The 17,454-nt window shown below is 43.9% G+C and overlaps 1 protein-coding gene across 1 annotated transcript; it reads left to right on the top strand.

Annotated features, from left to right (window-relative positions):
- Positions 1-5,563: 5,563 nt before the first annotated feature.
- On the top strand, positions 5,564-12,415 carry LOC309363306 (uncharacterized protein). Its single transcript, XM_081899447.1, has 2 exons — positions 5,564-5,796; positions 9,329-12,415. Exon 2 carries the CDS (start codon positions 9,331-9,333, stop codon positions 10,309-10,311), a length of 981 nt encoding a protein of 326 aa, XP_081755573.1. The 5' UTR covers positions 5,564-5,796; positions 9,329-9,330; the 3' UTR covers positions 10,312-12,415.
- The last annotated feature ends 5,039 nt before the right edge of the window (positions 12,416-17,454 follow it).

Raw genomic sequence — 17,454 nt, 5'->3', positions numbered from 1 at the left:
TCCTGAATGATCGAAACCCGGAAGTGAGTGTTCTGGATTTCGAATGTTCTTTTGGAAGCCAAACATCCAACTGGGCTTCCGCAGCTTCCGATTGGCTGCAGGAGCTTCCCGCAGCGAATCAGAAGCCACGCTTTGGTTTTCCAAACATTTTGGAAGTCAAATGGATTTCTGGAACAGATTCCGTTTGACTTCCAAGGTACGACTATATTCTTATTTTTTTATGTAGTGTGTGTGTGGGGTGTGGGGTAGGGTGTATGTCTAGTGCCCACCCATTCTGCGGCCTGTTGGAACTGCCTACCAGAAGAGGCTTATCCCATTTGCCAAGCATGGGGTGTTGCTACTCCTTAAAGAGGCTGCTGCCACTAGCAGTTTGGCTTCCTCCCTCTGGTTCTGCTTCCAAGCGTGATTCAATTAATTCAGGCAGGTACCCCTAGGTGGCAGAAGAGCAAGCATGGTGTTTCGATTTAAGGACTGAGCTAGTATAGGCACTGGAAGCTCCTGTCACATGGACCTGTCCTTCCTTGCCCCTCTATGGTTGTCTACTTAAGCAGCTGCTGCTTCTTTGGGTGGAGCAAGCACAAGAGTTAGAGCAGGGCTTCTCACTTTCACTCTGCCCTATGCTCCTCTCATGCTTCTGGCTCGACTTCTCTGCTTCTTCCCCTAGCAAGAGGGACTGGTGTGATCTGTGTAGGTGTATTCAACAGCTCTTGGTAATGGAGGGCTCTGGGTCTTTCCCCCTCCTATCTGCTTTCTGCAATGTAGCTTCCGAGCAATGGCCTCATGGCGAGTGGACAATGAACACCCAGTTAAAATGTCTCTGAAAACGTCTTAGTAACAACCACACAGGGTTTCTTGACCTCCCACCCCCAGATTAAAGAATGCCATTTGAAGAAATTGCACATTCTGAGCTTTCAGCCAAGCTTAGAATAACAGACCAGAGAAGCAGCCCCCCCTGCCCCCTGTTCTCTCCTAACATTTTTTGAGTTGGGCGATAGTTCAGCATGCCTCAACCTGCATTTGTGTGGGATGTGAAGCTATCAGTGTCTTAGCAACATTTCTGTTAAATGCCCTGGCAGGATCGTGTAATCTGCAGCAACTTTTATTTTTATTTTTTGCAGTCAGATGAGTGTGGCCTCTGAAACTTATATACAGTTCATCTTAGAACATCTGCCTCCTCTTTGGGACACCGTTGTACACATGCACATCTATCATAGCTGTCAACGTTTCCCTTTTTTAAAGGGAAATTCCCTTATTCCAAATAGGATTCCTCGCAAGCAAAGGGAAAAGATCCATCGATCTAAAAGATTTCTTATATTACCTTCAGGTTACCACAATACTGCCTAACCATGCAATTAAAAAGAAGTGAGACAGTTAATACAATTGTCAAAAGCAACCAAAAGAAGTAACTTCCCAATGAAAGCAGCAAGTATAGGTGAAATTAAACAGAAATGCTGTATCCCACAATAAGTACCTTATCCTCAAAACACCATAGAAGTTGAAATGCCCCTGCTGGCTGACAGGCCTGCAGCTTTCTAGCCTCAAATTTTGGAACGTCTGGCTGAATGTAGAATATCTGGAATGTTGTGCCCAACAAACTATTTTAACCACGCCTGATAAGAATCCAGGTCAGATTTGGGAAATGCGTGGCTGGGGGGAGAAACTGTTTTCAAACGGGAGCAGTGGGTTATTGGACTTCAACCCAAGACAGCCAGGTTGCCCAGGGTGGTGTGGGGGGGGCACGGGCTGCAAAGCAGGGCTGGCTCAAAGAGGGTGGCATGAGAAGTTCAATAACATCGGGAGGGCAGAGGTTCGTCTCTCTTTCTCTACCCCTTCCTCCATTAGATGACACTGTTGAGCTCTAAAATGCTCTCTTACACCTCAAGGACTGAGGTTATGTACACAGTGCTATTTTTCCTGGCTCCAGTATGTTCCCACCACTGGTATAGAAAGGTATACAGTGGTACCTCAGATTACATATGCTTCAGGTTACATACGCTTCAGGTTACAGACTCTGCTAACCCAGAAATAGTGCTTCAGGTTAAGAACTTTGCTTCAGGATGAGAACAGAAATCATGCTCCGGAGGTGCGGCAGCAGCAGGAAGCCCCATTAGCTAAAGTGGTGCTTCAGGTTAAGAACAGTTTCAGGTTAAGTACGGACTTTCAGAATGAATTAAGTACTTAACCCGAGGTACCACTGTAGTAATAAAGGCCCACATAAGTATCTTGCCCATTTGGATATTGTTGTTCGTAATTGTTTTGCTGCTGCTGCTGCTTTTAACATTGCTGCCCACCATTTTGAATCAACTTGTCCTTCTGTTATCGTTCATTGCTATTTCATAGAATCATAGAATTGTAGAGTTGGAAGGAATTCCTACCCCCATGATTATATTCATTATACTGCTTCATTAGCAAGGTGGGAGAGGCTAGAGATGTCAGAAAGAAAGGAGTAAAAGAAATATCAGTGGGGTATCTTAAGTTATTTTCAGTAATGCACAGGCTTTCTCTAGTCCATAGGATATGTTGGGCACTTTCAAGAATGTGTTCTTCTCCCGCAGCGCAGGGCTCAGGAGCAAATACCCAGAAAGCTACAAGTTAAAGGGCAACCCCATGGTTTCAGTCTGTTAACTAGTTATCTGCTTGTCTGAGCCAGCACTGCCCTGTCACCCTCTTCCCTCCAGGCCCCTACTGATTTATGACATTCCTTTAAAGGTATAAATACTGAAACATTCTTCAGCTTCAGGCACTATAAAAACAAGGGATTCTTCAAAGGTTCCATCTCTGATTTTGACAACCAACTGAAGAAACTCCAGAAGAAAAACAGTGGCTTAAGAGGTAAATAAAAGCCTCTTTTATGCTATATTAAAGGAACGCTTTGGATGCAGAACGAGTGCTTTTGAAATATGCATGTGACACTAAAGACATTTAAAAATGCTTTTAGGTCATCAATAATTAAAAGCTGTGGAGCCATATAGAGAAAATGCTTCATTCTGCTTGATGTAATGCATTATTAAGATACTTCTGTATGTGGATCAATAAAACCTATAACTAGAGCTGTCAAATCATCCTCTGTCTTTTTATAAAATAAATGTACAAAAATTTGCATATTAACAAAACCTCTGTAAATTTGTCCTTTTGAGAATATTAGAGGAAATGCATTGTTCCTCTTAGATGTGAAAAAGGACCTCTTTAAATGTTTTTAATTTTGATCAGTTTGGAAATCTTGAAAATGCAGTAACCCACCACAGCCAAAACAGGTCCAAAAAGGCACAAGCTGAAACCTCCTCTATATTATGGAAGGTCCATGTGAAAAGATGTTCAGTCATATTTTAGGGTACAGTTCATAGCAGCTTAAGAAGGGCCCGACTGAACCAGATCAAAGGCCCATCTTGTCCAGCTTTCTGGAATTAATTCTGACTGAAATTATGTACCTTGCAATGTATCATCTGAAAAGCAGGAAGGGATTTTTTCATCTAAACAGACAGTATCTCTAAATGTGTGTGTGTCTCAGAGAGAGAGAGACAGGCAGGCAGACAGACAGACAGACAGAGACTGTTTTCTATTTTCTGTGGGGAACCTGACCCTCCAGATATTGCTAGACTGCAATTCCTGGTCATTGGAGCTGGGATAGCTCAGTCAGCAGAGCATGAGACTTAATCTCAGGGTTGTGGGTTCAATCCCCATGTTGGGCCAAAGATTCCTGCTTTGCAGGGGGTTGGCCTAGATGACCCTTGGGGTCCCTTCCAACTCTACAATTCTGTGATTGGCCCTGCTGGCTGGGAGTTAGCCAGCCAACATATGGGGGGGGGGCACAGATTTCGTATCTGTGCTTTGGAATACAGAGATGAATTTGGCCACCCCAGATTATTTGAAAGCAGAAAGCGAATTCCTGTTAACCGTAGCCTCCACATGCATATATATATATATATATATATGCTTTCGTAGATTTTCACGGGTACAGGAATGCAGGTTTTGGTGTCCTCGGGTGTCTTCCCGTGTAAAAGTTGGGGTGTCTAGGCGACGTTTCGACGAGGTCTCACTCGTCATCTTCAGGCTGGTGCTTTCGGCTTCTTGTTACTGGAACAGAGCAGGATCTCAGTGTTTGAGTTCCTATAAATACTGTTGAGGGGGTGTGGTGTATAGCCTCCAATGTTCTGGGCAGAGAGGAAGTTCCCAGGCTAGTGTGCCTTTTCTTCTTTTGTTCCTTAATTACTTGAGGGATATCTTGAGTGATTTCTTGAGTGATATCCTGAGTACCACTAAGGTGGGTCATTAGGTGTGGATTAGTTGCTAAAGTCTTTGTGTCTTGACCTCTTGAACTTTGTGAAGAGTTTTTCTGAGAAGATGGCTGTACTGCACTTAGTTGTCCTCTGGCTTGGCTTCGTGTATAGGGGCGAGCTGTGGTTTTGTGGCCTGTGTCAGCCAGATCTGTGTAGGGATTGCAGGGGGGTGCAGCATCCGGAGGTGCCACCATGGTTTGGCTACTGGATGGTGTCTGTAATTTATCTGTGGAGAGGGTCTGGGTTTGGGTCTGGTGTGGTTGATTGGTGATGGCGTTCTGTGTGCCTCTGGATCTGGTGTCAGTTTTTGTGGGGAGGGCTAATTTCCAGATGTCTGGCAAGCGGGATGTGTCGTCACGCTTGTTCATGTTGTGAGGGTGTTTCTCTATCTCGATGGCTTCCATGATTATTCTCTTGTGGTGATGTTCCATGTTAAAGAGCAATTTGGAATCTGCAAAATTAATTTCGTGTCCTGTTTCTTTCATGTGTTGGAAAAGAGAGGAAGTTTTTTCTTCTTTTTTGACGGCATTCTTGTGTTCTGCGATACGTGCATTTATTCGTCTGTTTGTTTGTCCAATGTACGTGGCTGGGCAGACTTTGCAGGGTATTTCATAGACCCCTTGGTTTTCCAACTGGATTTTATCCTTGGGGTTTCTGAGGATATTGGCTATTTTTTGGTTGGTGCAAAAGGCTGTTTTGATATTGTGTTTATGGAGAAGAAAAGGCACACTAGCCTGGGAACTTCCTCTCTGCCCAGAACATTGGAGGCTATACACCACACCCCCTCAACAGTATTTATAGGAACTCAAACACTGAGATCCTGCTCTGTTCCAGTAACAAGAAGCCGAAAGCACCAGCCTGAAGATGACGAGTGAGACCTCGTCGAAACGTCGCCTAGACACCCCAACTTTTACACGGGAAGACACCCGAGGACACCAAAACCTGCATTCCTGTACCCGTGAAAATCTACGAAAGCATATATATATATATATATATATATATATATATATATATATATATATATATATATGTTCCACTTCCCACACCAAAAGAAAAGCCAGCAGCTTGGGATTTTAATGCTCTGCTAACTGCTTCCTACGGATGCAAATGCACAACACATATAGCCACTCCTTTTCCAGTGCCCTGGGCCTATTGAATAATTCAGAAAATAAAGCACAAGTTTGTGCTCTTCTGTTTGCCATGGAGATCATCTCTGAACTGCTGTGCTCCCCCTGCCCCCGCCCAGATTCCCTGCTTTCTACCCTTCCAGTAAGACGAGGCACTTATCATATTAGAATGCTTGGGAAACAGAGTGGCATCTACCAGTCTATATTTAGCCGCGGCAGCCAAAAAGCAGCTGAATCAGCTGACTGGAAGCTGCTACCCTGATGTGCAGCCTTGGTTTAGACAGCAACACACTCAGTGCTGGAAATCAAGGAGAACAGACAGCACAGAAGAGAGACGCTGAGCCTGGAGATTTCGAAACAGTCCAGCCGTAGCTGCCACAAACAACAGTCAGGTAAGAAGGGAGCAAGAGCGTTCTAACAGAAAATGTGGTCGGTCGTAATGAATGTTGTGGTGAGAATTTAGAGCTCAAAGGAGGCAGGGCTGTGGGGGGGGGCAGGGAATAAATATACAAGTATGGATTAGGCCACTGTTGCCAGCTTAGTGCTTGCCATTTTTGTGACCAAGGAAGTGGGGAAAACCAGAGGGTGCCTGGAGTAGCAGTGGAGGAAAGGAGCCACATTGTGACCTCTGTTCATAATGACCGCGGGAGCAATAATGCCAGGGAGATCTTTATCTGGTGTGTTGGCCAATCCTACTGATGTAAGCAAGGCTTACTACTAGTGTACTACTACGCTGCGCCAAGGACCTGAGGTGAAAAGGTCAGTTACATCGGGGTTTGATGCATCGTGGGGCTACGACATCAAGCCTAATTCTAGGACTTTCTCCCCTGTTCCCGCCTCATTTCCCCAACACCCACTTGGTGCAGCATCTTGCCTGATGAAGCCTTCAAGAGAAATCAACAGCTTAGTAATTTGTGACATTTTGGATACTCCTAATAAAGGCACTGCACAACTGTGGGAGTTAATAAAGGGAAGAGGAACAGAGAGAGAGAGAGAGATTAAGATGCTACAATAGCTTTTAAAGTAATCTTTCCCCACCCCAGCCAGTAAATACTGAATTCTATTGCCTTTTTTTCTTTCCAAGTTGCCACTGTTACATTTTGCATTTCTTCACTGACTCCTTGGGGCTGGTTCCCACCATCTTCCTGTCATCTGGCTACCTCCCTATTTCTTCAGCCTGGAGCCTCCCATCTTTTTGGGACTACAACTTCACCAGGTTGGCAAAGGTTGGCGTAGCCTATCAGGAAACCTGACCACCACAGCAGGTGAGGGACAGGGACTGAGGAAAGGGCCAAGGGGAGAATGAGCAGAAAAAGACATGCCTCCATTTTCTCTTGATTCAACTGGAGATTTAAATGGCAAGAGCCCACTGCCTAGGGCAGTCCTCTTAAGCGTCTGGAAAGCTTAAAAGAAAGTAAGATTTCCTTTTAAGCAACTAGACATAGTAGTTTGAGAAGAGCAATAAAGCTCTCACACCGTACCTTTAAAGCACATGACTTCCCCCAAAGAACCCTGGGAACTGTAGTTCACCACTCGCAGAACTGCAATTTCTCACAGAACTACAATTCCTCTTTAAAAGCTGCAGTTCCCAGGATTCTTTGGGGGAAGCTATGCGATTTAAATGTATGCTGTGGATGTGACCTGAATTCAATGTCCCCTGGGTCCTGTGAGTAAACAGGAAAAGGTGGAAAGAGCTATTTGTTGTGCAGTTGTAGGTCTAGAGAGCTGTTGAGTAAAATGTTATAGAAGTATGGGCAACTGCTATGGGACATATATCCTTCCCATATCAAGGAGAAAGGAATTATCCTTTTGAGGTAGAACTACCCCAGGCTTTTAAACTGGTTTGAATCTGCCTTGTATTCCCTGGAAGAATATTGGGAATTGTAGTTTGGTAAGAATGCTGAGGGTTCTTTGCAATTACCCTGGTTAAGATTTGCTTTGTTGCCATATCCAATATTTTGTGGCTCCTTGCTCCTGAATTTATCCCCAACTCCTACTCCCAAACTTGTTCCTCATCATTCAGCGAAACTTCAGCTGGTGCAGAATTCAGCAGCCAGGTTGCTCACCGAGGCAAGATGGTTTGAGCATACTACGCCAATCCTGGTCCCACTGCACTTGCTACCGAATAGTTTCTGGCTCCAATTTAAAGTGACGGCTTTGACCTGTAAAACCTTAAATGGCTCAGGACCACAATGCATCAAGGACCAACTCTCCCCATATGAATGGACCCAGACCCTGTGACCATCCTCTGTGTGCATCCTCCATTAGAGGTCCAGAGGGTGGCAACACAAGAACGGACCTTTTCAGTGGTGGCTCCCCATTTGTGGAATGCTCTCTCCAAGGAGGCTTCATTCATATTGCTAGGTACCTCTTCAACCAGGCCTTGGGCTGATTAAACAATCTATAGTGTTTTAAATGTGTTGGGAGTATTGATGATGGCGGTGTTATGTTTTTTATGTTGCAAACCACCCTGTGCTCTTCAGATGAAGGGTGGCATATAAATCTAATAAATTATAACAACAATAATTGCAGGCTTGGGGAAACCCAAAGTTTGGCAGAGGTACAAACTGCTTTAGAAAGAAAACACTAACCCAGGGAAATAGTTTATTACTAATATTTGGTTAACAACGTTTGTATGCTGTTTTTCAACCATAATGATTCTCTTACTCTTTTTAAAAAATGTGGTGGGAGGTGCAGTGCAAGGGATATGATTTGTACGTTTCCCTTTCTATGGGTGGAAAGGCCCACTTCTGTTGCTCCTTCACTGTGCAGAAGGAGATTTGGATCCACTGGAGTATGGATCCCTACCCCACGGAGCCCATGGGGAGAACATAGGTAAAGGTAAAGGGACCCCCGACCGTTAGGTCCAGTCGCAGACGCCTCTGGGGTTGCGGTGCTCATCTCGCTTTACTGGCCAAGGGAGCTGGCATACAGCTTCCAGGTCATGTGGCCAGCATGACTAAGCCGCTTCTGGCAAACCAGAGCTGCAAACAGAAATGCTGTTTTCCTTCCTGCCGGAGCGGTACCTATTTATCTACTTGCACTTTCATGTACTTTCGAACTGCTAGTTAGGTAGGAGCAGGGACCGAACAATGGGAGCTCACCCCGTTGCGGGGATTCGAACCACCAACCTTCTGATCGGCCACCCGCGTCCCTATTCTCAAATAAACATATTCTCAAATAAACACCACAGAAAGGGGAAGGGGAAAAAGAGAAACACCACCACCTTGTCCCAGTCTGAATCTTCTGAATCTAGTAGTTCCTCCACCTCAAATTTTCCTCATTTCATCGCTTTGCCCTATCTGGTTATTTATCAAATTGCTATCCTATTCTCCCTCACACCCATAGGAGCCGAGGGTGGCACCCAACCAAGTAACAAAACAGTGAAAAAATAAAACACAAACTTACGTATTTAAAATATCAACTATGTCTATTTAAAAAAATAAAATATATAAAACCACAAGCATAAACACTTATACTGTATATCAGGAAATTTATATTCAGTCCAAGAGTTAAGCAGTGTTTCCAAACTTGGGTCTCCTGCTGTTGTTGCAACTACAATTCCCACCATCCCTGACCACTGCATATGGTAGCATATGGTAGAATATGATGGGAGTTGTAGTCGAAAAACAGCTAGAGACCCAAGTTTGGAAAACTCTGGGTTAAACTATCAGGGCTGGCTACAACTAACCAGCCCTGCTAGAAGCCCACAAAGACTTCCATGCAACAGGGCTTTCATCCCTCTCCTCCCTCCATGCTCCCCTTCAGTTGCAAACCAGCTTATAATTTTCACAAACGTATTCTGCTTCAGCAGAAACTTTCCATTTATTAAGCTATGATGCTTGCTTATAAAGTGTGACCATTACAGCAACATCTTTGTAGTGTGTTCCCATTGGCTAATTATATCCTGCATATTCTTTACAGTAATGGCTCCCCGGATAAGACTGAACATAGCAAAGCCTCTTCCCACCATAAGTGAAGCCCTTGAGGATATTCTAGATGACATAACAAGCAACACAAAAAGTTTTGGAAATGCTTGCACGAGTCCAGATTCTTCTTCTGGTGAAGACTACCTTCAGTCTATCTGCCAGCTGGCAAGACCTACCTTTCCAGTCCTACCAGAGAGTCAGCGTAAAGTCCAAGACACAGAGAAACTGAGAACGCTGTGTAATAGTCGCAGGGTCTTCAGCTTGTCTGAGACACCAAAAATGGTCTCCAGGTATAAAATAACTGACATTCTGCCTAATGTGAGGACATTCGAAAGAAATAGCTCCATTCTAGATCGTATCAAAACCTACTCGAGCTCTAAAGCCGACCCGCTAGAGGAGTTATACACAGAAGCTGAGAGGACTCATCAGTGGAGATGTCCTAAGGGAAGTGAGAACACTGGCCATTCACAGCATAATTTTCAAGGCATCAGTGTATCTGAACCTCGAGAAAAAGCTATGGAGAAACCAGATGCTGTCAGCTTCCCCAGACTTCCCTCCCCAAGACCAATGCAAAGAGAAAACAGCTGCCCAGAGCTAAGAAGTCTGAAAAACCAAGGCAAGATGCCAACTCTGGAAAGTAGCCCGTATCAGAAAGAGACTGACCCGCTCATTGTTAATGGTAAATCGATCTGGCTGCACCCACCCAGAGAAACTCCTCCAGACACCAAGATTTTGAGATATTCACAAAGGGGGCAGCAGACTCTGAAGGCAGTGGCTTTCCCTGAAAGAGAGCAGCAGCCAAAGCCTTCCATTTATAATCAAAATGTGAAGGGAGAGGTGAGCAACCGAGCAGGCTGTGTGGGATACTTCCACGGTGACAAAAGAAACACAAGCTGTGACTGGATTTCAGAATACCAAAGTGCTTGGAAAGAAGCAAAGGTGAGAGCTTGCCTGCTGCCTGCCATTGCAGAATCATGAATTGCTGCTTTATGCGAAGAGAAGACGGAGTGTTTATGTGCAGCCACTGTCTGCTGCAAAGTGCATTGTCCAGATGACCTGGAGAACATTCAGAGCTTCAGAGTGTCAAGTGTGGAGAAGAAATTGCAGCGCTGAAAGGAGAATGCATTGCAGACTCGGTGATTTTAGCTATTCAGATAATGAGTTGTAATGATTATACATTTTGTAACCCCTTGTATCTTTGGCTCTGTGGAAATAGATGGTCCCCCCTATCCTAATTAAGTTCCTCTCTTAAGTGCGCTCAGAGTTCGTCTATACAGTTCTGTAGAAGCATTTCTTGACAGCAGAATTTTATAACTCTGCATGTGCAGATCCTGCACAGAAATATTAGCTGTGCAAACGTTTTTTAAAAAATTAATCTAGAAAACAGAGTGGAAATACATAGGCTTCATCTAGCCACCCAAAGAGCAACTTCAGTCTTGCTGGATTTATAGTATCATCGCTACCAATGCAAAATAGAAAACTAATCCAGAAGGGCCTAGAAGCAAAGGCCTAAGTTAATAAGGGCATAAGGACACAAGAAAAGGCCAGCTGGACGAGACCAACAGTTGTGTTTAGTCCAGCATCCTGTTTCCCACAGTGACCCACCTGGGGAGTCCCCAAGCAAGGCACAAAGTCCATAGCTCAGTGGCTGAGCATCTGCCTTACATGCACTGAAACGTACAAATCCCAGGTTCAATCCCCAGCATCTCCAGGGAAAGTTGGGAGGACTCCTACCTGAAACCCTGGAGAGCGGTTGCCAGTAAGTATAGACAACCCTGAATGGTATGGGCCAATTGCCTGGCTCAGTATAACACAGGCTCCACCCTGTTGGTGCCACACTATTCAAACAACATGCTGCCTCTCAAAATGGAGGCTTGATATAGCCGTCATGACTAATGGCCACTGACAAACCTTTATCCTCCGTGAATTTGTCTAACCCCGCCTTAGAGCCATTTAACGACAATCACATATTGTAGCTTCAAGTCCCACAACTTAATTAATCTGCTGTGTGAAAAAGTTGTCTCCCTTGATCGTCAGGTTCCCAGCTAGATTATATACTCATATGTAGAAGTTGCAGTGTCAGCTACTCAACATTCCCTGTTGCCTGTTCCTTTTAGCCTTGGTCATTTCTCCCTCCCTGCCGTCCTTTTTATAGGGCTTTGGCCCTGCCACTCAGCTGCCACTTCCTTGGAGGAAGTCAGGTCCCAGCTGCTTCCTGAACAATGGTCCAACAACCCTGTAGCCAGCTCCTTTTCACCTCCGCCAAGTGACATCTGCTAAGTCATATAAACAAATACTTTTTATTTGTTCTGTAAGCATAATAATGAAGCAACACTGTTTTTGGCTTTTGGTTACTCTAGTCTAGAATAAGCCATAAACACAGTACTTTCTTCACTGTACTGAAACTGAAGTGCAAAGTTCCTGTTTCTCTTAGAGAGGAGCAGGAGGAGGCCTGTCGTTTGTTCCAAGGGAGAGAAACAAGCTGGTGCTTGACACCTTTTGGTGTCCAGCTCTAAGTGGCTCCCAGAACCTTTTCCTCTTTTTTTACCCTTATATGGAAAGTGATGTTTTAATGCCGCTTATGTCTATTGATATAAAATTCATAAACAGAAGGCTGGTGACTCTAGTTTCGCTCTTATTTGGAGGGCCCAAGTAAGGCTTGCCTGGAGGTTACTGCTCATTTTCTTTGGCATCAGCTGAACAGGGAAGTCAGGCTGCCAGTACCTATCTGGACTTCTCTTGCTACTTGTCTAGTGTTGTTATTTAGGTTTTTTTTTAAAGAAACAAACCCATTTTGCATTTCCAACCTAGCTGGCAGTGTGCCATTCCCTCCCCTGCTCCCAAGCATGTTGCACTACTACTTTCTGCATCAACATATTAACAATTAATTTTATATTATGTCCAGTATCCAGCTATTACTGTTCAAAGGGCTGCTTCTCATGCTATCCCATTGGCAAGTATGGGATATGGGCCTTTGGTTAATTTGATTACATCTAACTTGGATACACATTTCTGTCTCTTCCTAGTATGTACATGTAATGTGGACTCAGAACTAGCATGTGGCATGTACGTAGGGCAAGAACTGTGTCTCGCTTTGATTTGTTGCTGGATATATGGTCACCTATCCACTAACTTTGCAATGTTTGAAGTGGACCAAAGAGAAACCCTGTAGTTGCCATGTTGTGCAGTTGGCTGTTGTTAATTGTGGCCCAAAGAGGCCAATTATTTGGTGTGCTGTTCCAAGAAACCTTGATTTTTAAACATTATACATATGAGGGGTATCAACATTTACAAACCCATCCCTACTTGTGTTGGAAGAGGTGATATGAACATTCATGTCATGTCAGCCTTGACTGATAAGGAAGCCTCCATTCTGAATGAGGTAAGTAAGAATCTTGTCTCCAGTATTAGTGCAAAATCATGATGTCAGCTGGAAATAAAGCCTCACTTCAGTCCAAGAACAAAGTTGCCAGTATATTCAGTGGTATAGTCTGCAATCCTAGAGTCACTTAACTAGGAGTAAACCCAGTTGAAGAACTCAATAGCACTTACATTATAGGATTGCTGTGCTAGCTGCCTTCTTTATATTTATGGTACAATAGGCACTAAATCACTTAAGACTTCACATAGCTGGCAATTAAACTTTTCTCCCTGATGTGACAGGGTGGGTGTTTTTTTTTTGTTTTTTGTTTTTGTTCTACTAGAGGGAGAATTTGAAATTAGTACCCACTTGTGTGTGCCGATACACATTCACACACTTACAAATATCATGTAGGGTAATTCTCTTTCCAGCTTAGCCACTGGCAAACATCTTGATTTCAGTAAGCCCTGTAATTCCATGGCCCAGTTTCTAATGAGGCTACTAATGACAATTTATTCCTTTTTACATGTGCAGTGAATCAAAGGGTTGATTGTACATGAGTTGTATCTTTTTGCCATGTGCCATCTACAGCGACCCGTGTAACATATATAGATTTCTGTCATCGTCAAACTCCTAATAGCATAGCACATTGCAAGCTAACTGTGTTGCGCATTTCAGAAGCTTAAAAGAGACATCTCATCAAACGTGCAATTTACTATACAGTATCGTCATTATTGAAATGCGCTTACCAAAAATGTTCTAAGTAGAATCAGTGCTCATTCATGCTTTCCGTTCAATCAATAGCTGAAATGAAAAAGCACAGACATTTCCATGGTATTTACTGCTTATCAAGCTTGTGCAGCCTTTGGGGGAACGAAAACTGATAACAAAATCAGTTACATGGTCCAAAAATGCAAATTGCTATAAGCATACGTGGGACAAAGCTCGTAAGTCACTCCCCGCAGTGTCATATGTCTTTGTGAGCTGCCTTGTAGATTCTGTCGTGAGCAGAAGGCAGGGTAAAAATAAAATTAATGTTATGCTCTAAAGCTTCAACCTACACAAAGCTAATTAGGAGTATGTGCCATGGAAATTGGTGTGACGCACTTCCAAGTAAACATGCATTACTGGGAAGTAAGCTCCATCGCACTCCCTGAGGTTTCTAAGTAAACATGATTTTAGAGCTGGGATGTACCGGTAAACCCCCCTGGAAGAAAAATGCTTTAGAAAACAAAGCAGTTAAGTGTATATGGGAGAAACTGACAGCTAGAGCACTACTTTTATTTATTTTTTCAAGAGTACAGCTAGACTGATTTGACTATTCCCTTATATTTTTCTGCTGTACCATAATGTCAAAAACTGTGAGACAAATTGCCACCTTAATTTCCGCCCCACAGCTATGATTCTTGCACACTTACTTAGAAGTAGCTTTCTGTGGGGCAGCTTGTGCATGCAGGAGTGCCACATCAAAAACGTGTTACTGCATGTGTGCTTGTATGGGCATTCCCACAAACAGAAGTTCCCAATCATCTCACACACCCACTTTGCTTTACCATGGCGTGGGTTCGCACATTCAGCTGCCAGGCAACAGAGCACAGAAAATGCATTTGTAAATCAGGGCAGCAATATAAATCTTGCACAAGGTCGCAGCCAAAGTGATAATCTAAGATGGCCTTTAAGCTTCCTGGAATTGTCTGAAAACAAAGAAAAGCCAAGTCCTCTAGCCATCCAAAGCAGCTAGGAAGCTTTTAAATAGAGGTGCTTCTATAAGTATGATTTACTCTTTTTTAAAGCACCTCTTCTTGTCTCCCTGCTCCCACATATCTTAATCCGATTCTGAATATCCCTTCAATGTCAAAAGTGATTTGCAAGTGAAATGAAACGCATGGCCAGCATCCCCTGGACCATGCTGAAAGGTTTTTTGTAACCTTCAGATTGGATTTAAGACACTTAGAGCGGCATTCAACCAACTTGTTGCACTAGTGCAGGCATCTCCAAAGTCCCTTTTGGGGGGCCTAATCTGGCCCACCGGTTTATTTCCTGGGGCAAAATCCTAAAAAAACCCTCAACATCAACAACTTTGGTTTGCCCTCTGGTTGGCCCCCACGGCCCTTCACGTCATCAAATCTGGCCCTCTTTGAAGAAAGTTTGGACACCACTGCACTAGTGGAAGCTAGTGAAATGAGTTCCTGCATTGCTTATTGTGTGGCAGTGGCTTCCAGCGTGATCCCTGAGATCTCATGGAACTCTTTGTGAGATCTTGCTAGAAGCCACCACCACATACCCTGGTTGTGTGATGTTGAATTCCACTTGCAGTCATTGCGTTTGATATTCTTTCCCCATCTATGGTAGTTCTCAAGTTTTTGCTCTGCAGTATAGAAGTATATTGTTTGGAGATTACAGCCCTTGCATGAATGGATTCCAATAGGCCAGTTTTGGTCAACCTGAACTACAGCTTCCCTCAGTCTCTGGCAGCATGGCCATGCCAACATGGGCAGTCCCAAACATCTGGAGGACACCAGATTGGCCAAGGCCTCTTCTGCATTGAAGTATATCCTCCCCCCAGTATACAATCTATCAAGGGATTTGCGAAAAGTCAGTGACTAGCTAGCAAATCTGCTGTGCTATATGTAGGATTTTGATTCTGATAACGATGTGTGCGCTTTGAGAATTTATGCAAATAAATGTGTAAAAGCTCTCTTTGCTGTGGTGATTAAAATCACATTTCTCTTATTGTCACAAAGCACAGAATGCAAAAAGGGAAATGGGGAAAGGCAATCTCATGGAACCAGCTGGACTCCCAAGACAGAGAAAATTGCATCTACTGTTGTTACAACTAAATTCAAATCCAGTTTCTTCTCATAGAATCAATGTGTTGGAGGGAACCCTGAGGATCATCTAATCCAATCCGCTGCAGTGCAAGAATATGCAGCTGTCCTTTATCGGGACTGAACCTGCAGCCTTGACATTGTCAGCATCACACTCTAACTGAGCTATCCCGTTTCATTGTTATACATGAACTCCAGGGGTGCACTTGTGTGTGTCACATTGTGTGTGTGTGTGTGTGTGAGAGAGAGAGAGAGGGGGGGGAGGGGATATATATGGGCGGGGTATAAATAATAAAAATTATATTATTGTTGTTGTTGTTGTTATTCCGCCCCCCCCCCACACACACTGTAGTTTCTGCCCTAAGTACAAAGGAAAGTTATCCATGCAACTATGTAAGTTAGGCCAGTGCTTTCACATTTGAAAAAGATAGTTGCCATCCTTGCAGCAGAGGTATACAATGAACTATGAGGATTAGTATTACATGTTTATTGAGAGCTGCACCACTACGTTCAGAAAAGCATTTTTGTTACTAATTTAAACCAGTGCTTTCTCACGCCACCCCCGTCTTCATCGGTACAGGTTTCTTCACCCACAGATCTCCTTACATTCTCGCATTTCAGACAATCTTCTCTTCCCTTTCCTTTCCTCACCTGAAAAGTTGCTCTGCACTGTTACCTCCACATTGCTCTCTTTTCCCACTCTGTACCCCACAATACTTTTTTTTTTTTAATCTCTGCACTACCACTTGTGAATCTGTACTTTCACATACATACACATGCTTCCTTCCTTTTTGGGGTGTGTCTGCTCTAGCTAAGCTGCTGTAACTCCACCATACAACCAATGAACTTCCTCACTATGTGGTGGCAGCAATCCACAAGGCTCCCCCAGCAATGTAGCACACCAAGGGAGATCAGGGGGGCCCTCCACAGCCCCTCTCTTTTCATGTCATTGTTGCCTCTCCTACAGCCCTCTATGTCATGCACTGGAGCTGTACCAGTTGAGCAAGGAGCCGTTTCTCTTTGCATAGGCTCCATGCGTGATTTAGAACCCTGATCTTTCAGGCTTTCTACATTGTGCTGGGACCCTGCACGAGTATATAAAAAGCTCCCCTGCTCCAGAGGCTCGGTCCCTAACATGCAAAAAGCTGTGGGAATGGCGATGGTGACACAAGGGCTTGCCACAATGTGGGATAGAATGCCTGAATAATGCTAAAAGGTTAGAGCTAACTTGGTACCCTCCTGAATTTGTGGGACTATAGTTTGCATTATCCCTGACCATAGGCCATGTTGGCTGGGGCTGGTGGGAACTGGAGTGCCACAACTTTTGGAGGGTACAATTTTGGCTGTACCTTTTGGTCTGAGGAATGGGCACACAGGTGCAAATCTAGAAATAAGATTAAGAATCTTAAGAGGTAAGGGTGCCTGAAGCAGTGAAAGGTATTATCAACAGTAAACATCCATATTATATGTAGGTCCTGCTATCTGCTATCTTTATGCAAAAATTCAGTTATGCAAACATAAAGAATTATGCCCAAACCGTGCTATACGTACCACATATTCAGATATCTGAACAGCTGGATTTGGCCCACTCCCTTCTTCATGCTTTGTTGGTCAGCAGCAGCCATCTTTGGGAAGAAACCATGCAGGGAGGGAGATTGGACATAACGCTGATTAGAAATGTTCCCATAGGAATCAATGTAAATTGTGGACTTCTTATGTGAATGCCTTCCTAAGAAATAATTGTTTGTTAAGTGGGACCTCACCTCTTCTCCTTGCTCTGCACACTGTCAGCTGCATCCTTCTGCAAAGATCTGAATGTTTGGGTGATCTCAGAGATCAGCTGTGTTTGATTCTAATAAATTGCTTTCTTAATTGCCAGCTAAGAGTGAAGCACATCAGAAATGCAACACAGCTGCAAAATTTTAACAGAAG

Source organism: Podarcis melisellensis (genome assembly GCF_964234715.1).
Source record: "Podarcis melisellensis genome assembly, chromosome: 2".
Taxonomy (NCBI): domain Eukaryota; kingdom Metazoa; phylum Chordata; class Lepidosauria; order Squamata; family Lacertidae; genus Podarcis; species Podarcis melisellensis.
This window is presented reverse-complemented; position numbering and strand designations above follow the sequence as displayed.